Source organism: Saccopteryx leptura, chromosome 3, assembly GCF_036850995.1.
Source record: "Saccopteryx leptura isolate mSacLep1 chromosome 3, mSacLep1_pri_phased_curated, whole genome shotgun sequence".
NCBI classification, from domain to species: domain Eukaryota; kingdom Metazoa; phylum Chordata; class Mammalia; order Chiroptera; family Emballonuridae; genus Saccopteryx; species Saccopteryx leptura.
In genome coordinates, this window is record NC_089505.1 from 246368160 (window position 1) to 246382047 (window position 13888).

The 13888-nt window shown below is 50.2% G+C and overlaps 1 protein-coding gene across 1 annotated transcript in view; it reads right to left on the reverse strand.

The window, feature by feature from the left end:
• Positions 1 to 1942: 1942 nt before the first annotated feature.
• Positions 1943 to 13888, reverse strand: part of ATP6V1B1 (ATPase H+ transporting V1 subunit B1) — a 36034-nt gene continuing 24088 nt past the window's right edge. The window contains exons 3-14 of the mRNA XM_066378015.1: positions 10259 to 10357; positions 9959 to 10052; positions 9297 to 9374; positions 8269 to 8408; positions 6653 to 6754; positions 5943 to 6040; positions 4586 to 4709; positions 4252 to 4402; positions 3924 to 4006; positions 2948 to 3052; positions 2614 to 2743; positions 1943 to 2477 (exon numbers count right to left, since the gene is read on the reverse strand). Coding sequence (XP_066234112.1) covers positions 2314 to 2477; positions 2614 to 2743; positions 2948 to 3052; positions 3924 to 4006; positions 4252 to 4402; positions 4586 to 4709; positions 5943 to 6040; positions 6653 to 6754; positions 8269 to 8408; positions 9297 to 9374; positions 9959 to 10052; positions 10259 to 10357 — 1368 coding nt within the window. The 3' untranslated portion in view covers positions 1943 to 2313. The remainder of the gene's footprint in view (positions 2478 to 2613; positions 2744 to 2947; positions 3053 to 3923; positions 4007 to 4251; positions 4403 to 4585; positions 4710 to 5942; positions 6041 to 6652; positions 6755 to 8268; positions 8409 to 9296; positions 9375 to 9958; positions 10053 to 10258; positions 10358 to 13888) is intronic.

A 13888-nucleotide genomic window follows, 5' to 3' on the forward strand; every position in this document is an offset into this window, starting at 1 on the left:
GTCACATATGACCTTTATTATGTTGAGATATTTTTCCTCTATTTCTACTTTGCTGAGAGTTTTAATTTTTATTAATTTTAATTTATTGTGTTTACATGGATTCAAGTGTCCCACTGAATATATTGATATATAACACCCTCACCCCCCACCCTCATGTCCCTATTTATACCCCTTTGTCCCCCTCCCACTAACTCCCTCCCCCTTTTCTCTGGGATTTGCTGTCCTGTTATCTGTATCTCTGTATAATTTCACTAATTCCTTCACCTTCTCTGATCCCATCCCCTCATTCCCCTTTCCTCTGACAGCTGTCCCTCTGCCCCCTGTGACCCCACCTCTGCCTCTATTCTGTTCCTCAGTTCACTGTGTTCATTAGATTCCACATATAAGTGAGATCATATGATATTTGTCTTTCTCTGTCTGGCTTATTTCACTTAGCATAATAATCTCCAGGTCCATCCATGCCATTGCAAAAGGTAAGATTGCCTTTTTTCATTGCTGTGTAGTATTCCATTGTATATATGTACCACAGCTTTTTAATCCACTTGTCCAGCTGAGAGTTAGCAAAGATGGGTGCTGGATTTTTTCAAATGCTTTTCTTGCATCTGTTGATATAATCATGTGATTTTTTTTATCCTTCATTTTGTTTATGCAATGTATCACATTTATTGATTTGTGGATGTTGTACCAACCTTGCATCCCTGGAATAAATCCCACTTGACCATGGTGTATGACCTTTTTAATGTATTGCTGAATATGGTTTGCTAATATATTGTTAAGGATTTTAGCATCTATGCTCATCAGGGATATTGGTGTTGGTTCTTGACCCAAGAATTCTGGCTGGTTCTGTGACACATTGACCCAGAAATGGATCTCAGCCTTTTGTTGAAGTTCCATTTATGCAACCTGCCCTCCCTTTGAGGAAGTATTCATTACTTCATTGTAGATAGGGCAGAGGAGACAGGAGGGATATTACAGAAGGGCAGGCAGCTTTCAAAGCAACATCCAGTATCCTGTTTTTTAGGATGCTGTTTACCCTTTTTTGGTGAGGGGGAGGGGAGATGAGAAGCATCAACTTGTAGTTGTGGCACTTTCGTTGTTCACTGATTGCTTCTCATATGTGCCTTGACCAGAGAACTCAAGCAGAACCAATGACCCCTTGCTCAAGTCAGCACCTTGGACTCAAGCCAGTGGCCTTGGGCTTCATGCCAGTGGTCTTTGTGCTTAAGCCAGGGACCATGGGGTCATGTTGACGATTCCATGCTCAAACCAGTGACCACTCACTCAAGCTGGTGAGCCTGTACTCAACACTGTGACCTGAGGTTTCAAACCTGGGATCTCAGCATCCCGGGTTGACCCTCTACCCACTGTGCCAGCACCAGTCAGGCTCTTCACCAATTTTTAATTTGGGGCTTCTCTTCAGCTTTTCACACACACACCCCTTGTCCTTCAGGCTCTCTCCATTAATTCTCCTTTCCTGTCTGGAACACACCCAATTCCCCCCTAGCATCTCTCAGAGCTGGTTAAAATCAGACAAACCTTTTGTGGCCTCGATTGTCCTTTACATGGCCCCTGAGCTCATCTTTCACCCAAGAAATTTACCAAGATATTTCTTTTTTTTTTTTTTAATTTATTCATTTCAGTGATGAGAGAGAGTGAGAGAGAGAGAGAGAGAAGGAAAGAGAGAAAGATAGAGAGAGAGAGAGAGAAGGGGGGGAGGAGCAGAAGCATCAACTCCCATATGTGCCTTGACCAGGCAAGTGCAGGGTTTTGAACCGGTGACCTCAGCATTCCAGGTCGACGCTTTATTCACTGCGCCACCACAGGTCAGGCCAAGATATTTCTTAACAATGATAAACATCTCCCAAAGAACAATTCTGTTGTCAACTGTTAAGACACTTGTGGCTGGGTTTCTTTTTTTCTTTTTCTTTTTTAAGTGGAGAAAATAGTTTAATGAACCTTGTATATTCATCATCTCCAGCTTTAACAATTATCAATGTATTGCTAATCTTGTTTTCACATAAGATAAACTATTCATCTCAATTCCTTCTTCTTCGGGAGGCTTTTAAAATAAAAACACAAACGCTCCTATTGGTACATGACTTAGAATGAATACAGGCTTGACAATCTATTCTTTTCCAGTACCAGGAAGCCAGGGAGAGAGAGGGGCATGCGGCCCCCATAATAAGCAGGAGCTGAGGGTGGGCGCAGAAGCGGTTGGTTCAGTTGTACGCAACCGTGGAGGATGGGGAGGGGTGCATGGACACGATGCCGAAGGCAGGGGTCCCAGAACCAAGCTCTGGAGCCCCGGAGGGGCTAGAATGCAGTGTCTGTCGTGGTGTCCTGTGGAGCAGTCTCGCGGGAGTAGAACTCATCCATCACGCTCTGCGGGATGCGCTTCAGCATCTCCTTGGGGAAGATGCGCAGTAGCTTCCAACCCAGGTCCAGCGACTCGAACACGGAGCGGTTCTCATAGGGGCCTAAGGATAGAGCATGAGTGTCAAGTGTGAGTGTGTGTGTGTGTGTGTGTGTGTGTGTGTGTGTGTGTGTGCGTGCTCACGCGTGCGTGCGTCGGGGTAAGGGGCTTACTGCCTGAGTGCCTCCTACTCTCCTCACCCTGGTTGATGAAATTCTTCTCGAACTTCTGCAGGAATTCCAGGTAGAGCAGGTCCTCCGATGTGAGTGCCTCTTCCCCCACCACTGCCTTCATGGCCTGCACGTCTTTCCCGATGGCGTAGCAGGCATACTGAGGAAGGGGCAGAGTAAGTAGGCGGTCACTGCAGGCTTATCATTTGAGCCCGATGGCCCCCAATATGGCTGTGCTTGGGGGGGGGGGACACTTTTGGGAAAGGGATTTTGCCAGGAAAAAAACTCGTGGTCTAGATAGGTCTCAGACCTTCAGCATCTGAAACCAGCTTACCCACTAGCCCCTGGGCCTGCTCCTTCTTACCAGCTGGTTAGAGACATCTCCGTGGTCCTTTCTTGTCATACCCTCACCAATGGCAGACTTCATCAGTCGTGATAGGGAAGGGAGCACGTTGATGGGGGGATAGATCTGGGGGAGCAGAACATGTGGCAGAAGGCAGGGTCCAAATTTTCCTTTCCTTCTCACCCTACTTGTCCCCTGCCCCCCATGATTGTCAGAGGACTGGTCCTCATTCATCCTATAGAGAAGTGCATCACAACAGCCTTCCTTTATCTCTCACGAATATACTGCTCACAAGAATTAGGGGATATTTCAAAATGAATATGAAGCAATAAAATATCCCCTGTTTTTTTTTTTTTTTCAGAGACAGAGAGAGAATCAGAGAGAGGAACAGACAGGGACAGACATACAGGAACAAAGAGAGATGAGAAGCATCAATCATCAGTTTTTCGTTGCGACACCTTAGTTGTTCATTGATTGCTTTCTCATATGTGCCTTGACCGTGGGGCTACAGCAGAGTGAGTAACCCCTTGCTCGAGCCAGCGACCTTGGGTCCAAGCTGGTGAGCTTTGCTCATACCAGATGAGCTTGTGCTCAAGCTGGCAACCTTGGGGTCTAAACCTGGGTCCTCTGCATCCCAGTCTGACGCTCTATCCACTGCGCCACCTCCTGGTCAGGCAATATCCCTTAATTTTTGTGAGCAGTATATTAGGGCTTGGGTGTGGGTGTCTAGGTGTGTGTGTGTGGGGATGGTATTTCTTTTGTACCTATTATCTGCTAGATGCTTTCTGTATGCCAGCTTATTTTATCTTCCAAAATGCAGCTGTGTGATAACTATTATTATTCCCGTTTTAGAGAAGAAACTTAGGATCAGAGAGATGGGGGTGGTTATCTCCTTTTTGGGGTTGGCCTTGCTGGGCCACTTCTAATTCACGAACAGATGAAGCACGGGGGGGTGGGGTGGAGAGAGTAGAAAGTGGGGGGGGGCAGTAGAAAGTACCTGTCTGTTATGGAGCTGTCTGTCCACATAGATCTGTCCCTCTGTGATGAAGCCCGTCAGGTCAGGGATTGGGTGGGTGATATCTACAAAGACATTGGCTGGCCTCAGTGTGGATGGGACCCAGGTCTCCCCCACACTCAGGGCTATCTGGGTTCTTTTCTTATCATGGGAGTGATAGGAGTGGATGCGGGCAGGGAAAGGACAGTGTCCACCCTGATGAGGAACAGAGCTACTGCACATCTATGCAAAGAGGCACAGGCCCTTTAAGTGTTGGCCGGGAAGGAGGGGTAGGGGGCTGTGGAGAGCCCTGGGCAGCGAGGAGGCTCACCATCATTGGGCATGGTGAGGATGGGAATCTGGGTTATGGATCCTCCCCGGCCCAACACACGGCCCGCCCGCTCGTAGATGGTGGCCAGGTCTGTGTACATGTATCCAGGGAAACCTCGGCGGCCAGGCACTTCCTCTCTGGCAGCTGAGACCTGCAACATCCACAGGTGTTGGGGTGGGTCGGGGGCGGGGGTGAGAGGCCGAGACAAGGAATGGTGAATGGGAGGCTCAGTGACTATGAGAAAAGGAATGGGGCAGGCCTGGGGGGGGGGCGAGCTCTAGGGTGCCGGGGCTGGGACCTGGGATGACCTGCCACCCCTCACCAGCCACCTCACCTCCCGCAAGGCCTCCGCATAGGAACTCATGTCAGTCAGAATGACCAGCACGTGCTTCTCACACTGGTAGGCGAGGAATTCAGCAGCGGTCAGTGCCAGGCGAGGGGTGATGATCCTCTCGATCCTGGAGACGTGGTTGGTGGTTAGAGTGCCTGTGCTCTGTTTAGCTCCAGCACCGAGTGGAGTGAACCGGAAGCTGGGACCGTGCATAGCAAGCAGCAGAGGAGTGGCTATGATGAGTCCCTGCTCGCAGCCCCCAGGCCAGGGCTGTGGTTCCTGGGAGTTGGGTACTCTACCAGGTTCCACACTCTCATCCTGTGGTTCAAGGTCAGAAAGAAACAGAGGCTGGGGCAGGTGGGGAGTTGGGTGACAGTGAACAGGCAGGTCTAGGAGCGTCTGATGAGGACGACAGCTCCTATTTCTGTAGCCTGAGACGAGGGACTCTGGCAGGTCAGAGGGAAGTGGGTCAGGGTTTCTTCCCTCCCCCCCTGGGGCATCATCTGCCCTTGGGGCAGCTGGAGCATTCCCACTCAGGGTTCTTTCTTTACTGATCCTCTCACTGTTCCCGCACACTCAGAGTGCACAGCTCTGCCCTGGCCGCTCCCTTCCACTTTGAGCATTCCTGAGTCCCCGGGCTCTGTGCCTGTGTGTCTCCCCTTTGGTGATGTCATCACAGCCTCCAGGATTCTCTTACCTTGTTTTTGGAGTACTCTCAATACCCAGGACAGTTTATTGGAATTGTTTCTTTCCATCTACTTGACCCTCAGATTTAAACTCACATTTTCTAAACTTTAAAAATAACAGTTTTTCTAAACAAATGGTTTAGGGAAATATCTCTTTATTAGAGATAACTTTTTAAAAAAAGACTTTATTCATTTTACAGACAAGAGAGAGAGAGTGAGTGAGAGAGAGAAGGGGGGAGGAACAGGAAGCATCAACTCCCACATGTGCTTTGACCAGGCAAGCCCAGGATTTCAAACCTGTGACCTCAGTGTTCCAGGTTGATGCTTTATCCACTGCGCCACCGCAGGTCAGGCAGGAAATATCACTTTAATGGTGACTTTGTGGAAGTTACTCAAGGATGAAGAGCCCTGGCTTGGGACAGTGGTTGAACACAGGTTGTGGGAAGAACAGAGGGCCTGCAGGCAGCAAGCAAGGTGGTGGCCCGGCTTCCCTGTCTCTTTGTGGGATAGCCCTATCTTTTACCAGCCTCAGTTTCCCCACCTGCACTACAGGGGTTGTTGTCCCAGCCTTGACCATGGGTATAGCTCCAGGAAACCCCTGAGCCCAGCACTCTGGGTCTTGGAAGGGTCAGGCCTGCTGCATGAGGAAGTATGGGCACTGGGAGAGGACTCACGTGGGGTCGTTGGCCAAGTTCAGGAAGAGACAGACGTTCCCCATGCTACCATTCTGCTCAAAGTCAGACTTGAAGAACCTGGCTGTCTCCATGTTCACCTGGATACAGAACAGGGAGCGCTGGAGGCGGGGCCCTGTGGCCTGAGAGCAGGGCCCAGGCCCCTCTCATCTCTTCTCAGTGTAGCGTACAGACTAACAGTCACTGGAGATGAAAGTGCCATGGTCACTGGAGGGACCTAGGGGCTTGGGAGGGCAGGGCTGGTTTGTTGCCCAATTTTGCGTAGGGTCTCATTAGACCCGCAAGGAGAGATCCAGCCTTCTCTCAGTGCCATCTTGTCCCTTCCTTAGCCAGCTGCTTCCCATTACCTTCCTGTCCAACCCCCTACACCACACCTTGGGCTTTCGTATTTGCCTCCCAAAGGTGCTTGTCTTCTCAAACTCCCTAGTTTCCCCTCCTCCAGACCCCCCTCGGCTCATCTTATAGCTGCCATGGCCTGAGGAGTGCCTTGAGGGACACATTGCCCTCGTCACTGAGCCCGCCACACCCCTCCAGTCCCTCTCTCGCCTCTTCTGCTAGACAGGCACAGACTCCGACAGCTTCTCAAGAAGGGTTCTGCCTCCTCCATCAGATCCGGCCATGCCAGGGGCCAAGGAAGACAAGGCTGCCCCCCACAGCTTCCAGAACTTGCCAACCTGGCCAGCCCCTCTTACCCCCATGGCTGCAAAGACTATGGCAAAGTTGTCGTCGTGATAATCCAGCACAGCCTTGGACTTCTTCACTAGCCCTGCCTGGCGGCAGATCTGGGCAGCAATCTGGACGGCAGGGGTTGGGAGGAAGGGTGTCAGAGCCCTCCGCACAGAGCACCAGGGAGGACCAGCAGGCAGTTCCCAGTCCTCCTGCCAGGGCTTCAGTGAGAGGGACCCACAAAGATGACAAAGCTCCCCAGGCCCCACAGCTTTGCTTATGAGATAGACTGCGGCTCCCAAAGGGCTGGGGGAGCCTGTTGTGAGCAGCGGCGGAATAACAGTTCCAAAGAGCAAGGGCCTCAGCAGAGGTTTGGGGCTGCTTGGCCCTTCAGAACCCCTGCGCCTCCCCCTGACTGCTGGGGTTTAGGTGGGCACAGAATTGCCCCGGGCCTGCAGTGTGTGGGGTCAGCAGACACCTGGATCAGGATGTGTGTGTGTACTGTGGTGGTCGGGGATGCTTATGCTCTCTGAGCACTCAGGCCATTTCTTTTTTCTTTCTTTAAAAAAAATTTTTTTGGCCTGACCTGTGGTGGTGCAGTGGATAAAGCGTCGACCTGGAACACTGAGGTCACCGGTTCGAAACCCTGGGCTTGCCTGGTCAAGGCACATATGGGAGTTGATGCTTCCAGCTCCTCCCCCCTTCTCTCTCTCTCTCTCTCGCTCCCTCTCTCTCGCTCCCTCTCTCTCTCCTCTCTAAAATGAATAAATAAAATAAAATAAAAATTTAAATTTTTTTTTGTGACAGACACAGAGAGACAAGAGAGGGACAGATAGGGGCAGACAGACTGGAAAGGATAGAGATGAGAAGCATCTATTCTTTGTTGCAGCACCTTAGTTGTTCACTGGTTGCTTTCTCATATGTGCCTTGACCAGGGGGCTTTAGCAGACCGTGTGACCCCTTGCTCAAGCCAGCGACCTTGGGCTCAAGCTGGTGAGCCTTGCTCAAACCAGATGAGCCCGTACTCAAACTGGCAACCTTGGGTTTCGAACCTAGGTCCTCCATGTCCCAGTCCGACGCTCTCCACTGCGCCACCGCCTGGTCAGGCTCAGGCCATTTTGAGGTGAGCCGGGGCACACCTAGGAGTGCTTAGGTTCAGGGTGGCCAGGGGAGGAGCATCTAGAAACTTTGTCACTCCTGCTGTTCTGAGAGGAACAGAGCTCTTCACTCTTGGTGGCAGGGGTGGGGCAGGAACCTGGACAGGGAAGTTTCAGATGGCTGCGGGGCTGGCAGGAGAGGGGTTCACTTGGGGCAGTGAGTAAAGACAATGACAAGGACCAATGGGTAGAGAGGTCAGCCCAGCTGAGCAGGACTGTCAGCCCTGGGGCTACCATGGGCTCTCTCAGCCAGTAAGTGCCTCACTCACCGAGCAAGGCTTGAAGACCTGCTTGGGGACAATGAGGAGGTCGTATGCAGCCCTGAGTCCCTGAGTTTCCAGAGGACCACTGCCAGTCTGGATGCTGATGACTCCAGCTTGGCTGATTCGTGCCTACTCAGCATAGGCGACCTCCTTGCCCAGCTGCCACCCCGGTCTCTGTGCTGTCCCTTGCCTGCTGTGCCTGCAGGCTCCCACAGGCCTTACCTCATTGTGGGGGAGCCCCGCTGCTGAGAAGATGGGAATCTTCTGACCACGGGCAATGCTGTTCATGATGTCAATGGGAGAGATGCCCGTCTGGATCATCTCCTCAGGGTAGATGCGGTTGTAGGGATTGATGGGCTGGCCTGGGAGATGGCAATCGTGGGCCTGTGGTCAAGGGTTCAAGTCCTTCCTGCCTTCCCCAGCCCTACCTCTGCCTCTGGAGCAGCACTGCGCTCTAACTGCGCCGCCTAATATGGTAGCGCTGGCTGCCTGTGGCTACTGAGAATATGAAATGTGGTTTTGAAATGACATTTTATTTCAAATGAATGAATTTGTATTGAAATGGCCACATGTCCAGTCCCTGCTGCACCGCTCTGCCCTGGTGCACTGGAAGTGGCAGGCAGGTGGGCCCTCAGGCTAAAGCCCTCGCAGTTGGAGCCAGAGCCCTCCTCAAGACTTACATGTGCTATGCAGGGTTAGGGCAGCCTCCTGTTTGAGTGGATGTGTGTTCTGTGCTCTGCCACCGACTTGCTGTGTGGCTTTGAGCCAGCCAAGGACCTCTATGGGCCTCCATCACATCCTCCATAAGCTGAGGTGATAGGGTCAGAGGACTTAGGGCAGCCTCCCTCTGAGTGGGAGAGAGCCCAGGAAGAGCTGTGTCTGCTTGTGCAAGCCACCCAACCAGCTCTCATGGGCGGGCACAAGGACCTGCAAGGCAGGAGAATGATGTCTGAGGCATGTGTGGAACCCTGTACAATGATGGCATTTTACAGGAACTGGACATGGAGTGCAGATGGCAGTATTTCAGGCTCTGTGGCTCTCTGTAGACAGAGAGGCCTTTGCTGTTCTCACATCACACATGATTGGCCATTAGTCTGATCAGCCCTGGAGGTGAGCCCTGGCCGACTGTCGCCCTGGCCTGTGTTTGGTGCAGAACTTCCTAGGGCAAAGTAGCAGAGGCAGTGACTCTGGGTGGGGAAGGTGGTGGAGGGCTGGATCCTGAAAGCCTTCCAGAGCCTCCAGTCACTCACCATTGATATCCAGGAAGTCCTCCGCCATGACCATTGGCCCTTTGTCAATAGGTTTGCCGGAACCATTGAAAACCCGACCTGGGGGTGGGCAGGGGGTGTTGGGGAAAGCTCAGGGCCAGCCCTGGGTCTCTCACTGCTGTTCACCCCCTACACTACCACCAGCTCCCAGCTGCCCACATCCCAAATGCCCTGTGACCCCTCCGCCCACAACCCTCAGTTACTCCCACAGAGTTGGCTACAGTGATTGTCTCCCTGGGACTCTCTTCCTTTCTTTCCTGGAAATCTTGGTAGGCAGGGCTTGGCCCTGAAGAACTACTTTAATGGGTGATGGGGGGGGGGGCGCGCTGGAAAGATGAGAGAGCCACATATAGCAGGTCTTGGGAGAAAATCAGGGGACGTGCAGTCCATTTCAGGCTGACCTGAGATAGGTGGCCTCTAGTTTATTGGAGCTTCCCTTCTCATTTGTTGAACACCTGTTGTATGTCAGGCCCTGAGTTGGGGGTGAGGGTCAGAGAGAGAAGGCACAACCCCTGATCTCAGAGTTCACAGGTGAGGCAGGCATGTAAGTGGGCGATGACAATGCAGTGTGCTAGATACTTGGCTGAGAAGTTAGATGGCAGGATAGAGGAGCACACCCACCCTTATCCTATCCCCCCCCTCACCCAGCATGTCCTCTGACACTGGAGACCGTAGGATGTCCCCTGTGAATTCGCAGGTGGTCTTCTGAGCATCGATCCCAGAGGTCCCTTCGAAAACCTATAGGACAAGAAGTTTGTGACTCTAAAATAAGGGGCTTGCTGGAGAGAATGGGGCCTCCATTGCCCCATTTATGCTCAGCTCTGGACAAGGTTTCTCTCAGGGAAATAGGACATTTCCTGCTTTTGGAGCTTATGAAATAATGTGGGAACTTCATGGGTTTACTTACTTACCCAGCCACCCAGCATTTCATAAACACCACTTACCTGAACAATTGCCTTGGTCCCAGACACCTCAAGCACTTGGCCGCTCCTCTGAGTCCCATCGGGGAGGGTGAAGTTGACGATCTCAGCATACTGGGCAAACTGGCAGGAAGGAGAGCAGTCCAGAACCACACTGACCAGAGGTGAAGTTCCTGTCCCCTCCCCACCCCCTTGATCCAGCACCAAGCTTCTGTCTCCCCTCTTGTACTCAGACTCTCGGAACAGACTTGAAAGATAGTGCACCTGAGTGGGTAGGAGCATCAACGTTAGAGTGGGAAGACCGGAGTTAGAATCGAAGCTCTGACGCTTAGAAACTGTGTGGCCGTTGGAAGTTACATAATGTCTCTGAGCCTTAGTTTTCTCATCTTTGAAATGGGGATAATAATGATGATAATGACAATGATAATAATAATAAAAATAATAATAATACCTACTTCACAACGCTGCTGTGGAGAGAAAAAGAAATCATGTATGTCAAGTCATTTAGTGGTGTCCAGCACCTTGTGACAGATTGATAAAACTTAGTAGCCATTATAGCTGTTAGGACTCCCGGATGGCAGTTGTTTCTGCCTCTGGGACTCATGGTGAACACACTCCACGTACTCCAGGACTCAGGTTCCCAATCTTTATCCAAGTCTAGAGGAGGTTACGAGCTGGGCCAAGGGAGCTCCATACTGACACTGGTCCTCAGCTCTCAGCAGCACCAAGAGAGCTGAGTCCTGAACCTGTACTTCCTTCCCAAGGGAAATACTGGAGAGAATGTCTAGCACCGTCCAGACTCCCTCACCTTGCTTCCCAGACTGAAGATTTACTTTAGGGAGTAAGTCATAATCTTAATCCAATAAAAATAAATGCTAAAAAGACAACACCCTTCCCCACAAAGCTTCTAATATTCTGGGAAATCAAAGTACTCTTTTAAACACTTATTGGACATTAGAAGAAATCAAGATGAAAAGGCCTCACTTTCTGCCATGAGCTATAAAACTCAGCAAGCTGCACCACGTTTTCTGACCATAGTCAAAGTAAGGTAGACAGCAATAACAAAAAGACAGAAAAACTTCATACATTTGGAAATTTAAAAGCATTGTAAATATAGAACTTAGAAGACATTTAGTACTGAACAATAATGAAAACATGTGATGCATGTGAAGTTTTATGCTTATATTAAAAAAGGAAAGCCTGACCAGGTGGTGGTGCAGTAGATAGAGCATTGGACTGGGACACAGAGGACCCAGGTTCGAAACCCTGAGGTCGCCGGCTTGAATGTGGGATCGCTGGCTTGAGCGTGGGGTCATAGACACGACCCCATGGTCGCTGGTTTAAGCCCAAAGGTGTCTGGCTTGAATCCCAAGGTTGCTGGCTTGAGCTCAAGGTTGCTGGCTTGAGCAAGGGGTCACTCACTCTGCTGTAGCCCACCCCCCATCAAGGCACATATGAGAAAGCAATCAATGAACAACTAAGGTGCCGCAATGAAGAATTGATGCCTTTCATCTCTCTCCCTTTCTGTCTGTCTGTCCCTATATGTCCCTCTTTCTGTCTCTCTGTCTCTGTCACACACACACAAAAAATTTTTAAAAAGGAAAGAGGTTGACAAAACTTAAAAAAAAAAAAAACATTAAAACTCCAAGCAAGTAGAAGAAATAATAAAAGGGCAGAAATCATTAACACAGAAAACAAACATATAATAGAGAAGATTGACAAAGCCAATTGGTTCTTTGAAAAACTTAAAGAAATAGACAGATTGGCCCTGGCCAGTTGGTTCAGTCGTAGAGCATCAGCAGGGCAGGTGGATGTCCCTGGTTCAATTCCTGGTCTGGGCACACAGGAGAGGCGACCACCTGCTCTCCCCTTCCCCCTCCCTCTCCCTTTTCTCTCTCTCTCTTTCTCTCTCTTCTCCTCCCACAGCCATCGCTTAATTGAGTCCAGTGCATTGCCTGGGCAGTGCTGAGGATGGCTCCGTGGAGCCTCTGCCTCAGACACTAAAAATAGCTTGGTTGTGAGCATGGCTCCAGATGGGCAGAGCATCTGGGTGGATCCTGGTCGGGATGCATGCAGGAGTTGGTCTCTCCATCTCCACTCCTCTCACTGAGAAAAGAAGAAGAAAAAAAAAAGAAAAAGAAAGGAATAGATCTGTGGCAACACTAATTAAAATAAAAGAGAAAAGGCATGAATAGATAATTGTTGGAATAAAAAAGTCTAAAGTTGTAGCTATACTAATAACACTGAAAAATAATAACAGAAATTATGGACAACTTTATAAAATATATTTCAGAACTTAGATGAAATGAATAAAATCTTAGCAAAATTCAACTCAAACCAAAACCAATTAAAAATAAAATGAAGGATGACGTCAGAGTAATGGCGCTGTAGGGAGCAATACCAATAAATCTCCCCCCAAACTCAACAAGATCTTCAATCAGAAACAGAAAAATCTATCCTTGGAGCCTCCAGATGTTCTGCAATACACCCAAAGGTATGGTTGAGCAAAAAATTGGCTAAATATATAATCAAACCCCGAAAGAAATAGGGAGTAAGAAATGCTCCGCCTTCCTCACTAACCTAAATAGGGCTGCTTTCACTGGGAACTGAGAGTATAGAAACTAAGGCAGGCAAAAGGGGTGAATAGATCCAGGCCGCGGCACAAGCGGCTGAACCAGGCTGTGGCACGGAGATCCAAGCCGAGGAAAAACTGTGCCTGTGGCAACCCAGGCAATACAAGCTAACACTCGTGCCAAACCCACAAAAAAAAAAGACAAGTGGGGCAGCTATTCACCCCAATCTCCTGGTCAGCACACGCAGATAGTGGGCGATAGATTCCTCCTAGAGCCCTGGGAGTGGGCGCCTGTGTAACCCCACAGAGAGGCAGAGTCAGAGGCCTTTGTGTGGGCTGAAAGCAGAATCTCGGTACCGCCCCAGCGCCCTGAAAAAGCCTTGCACGGGGAGGGAGCGAGAACTAATTCCAACGCTGGAACTTTTCCGTGTGGGCGGGGGTCTCATTCGGAGTAAGAGATGGCCGACCTGATATCCTGGTCTGTGCATGCAGATAGTGAGGGAGAGATTCCTCCGAGTGCCCCGAGAGTGGGCGCCCACCCGTGTTACCGGACAGAGTGGCAGAGTCAGAGGTCAGAGGTCTGTGTGGACGGAAGCCGCACTTGATTATGCTAGCAGCTCTGACTGATTGAGCCTTACCCAGAGCCCTGCGCTGAGTGGGAATAGAGTGGGGAGTTGCCAGCTCTTTGAGCCTCTTACTATCCAGGCAGAGGCAGCTGCATCCCCATAGCTGGATTATCAGGCTACTAATTCAGGAAGGAAAGACTAGGAGAGAGGCTCCGGGAACATGGACTCTCTCACTGTCGGAGCCTAAAAATGCTAATGAGCCTCTACTGCCAACGAGACTGAAGCCCAATATATGACATCGCCATAGAGACTTATCAACTGCAAACCTCTACCTGAGCGTGCCACAGGGGCAGAACCTGGGGTACAAAGTCACCAACCAGGAAGAGGGAGAGAAAAGAAAAAGCAAGAAGATAACCTCTCAAAATCAAGAATAATCCACAGACTTTATAACCTATCTCATTTTAATATATTTGTTCTTTTGTTTCTCTTATCTTCATGTCTTGATTATTTTTTTCC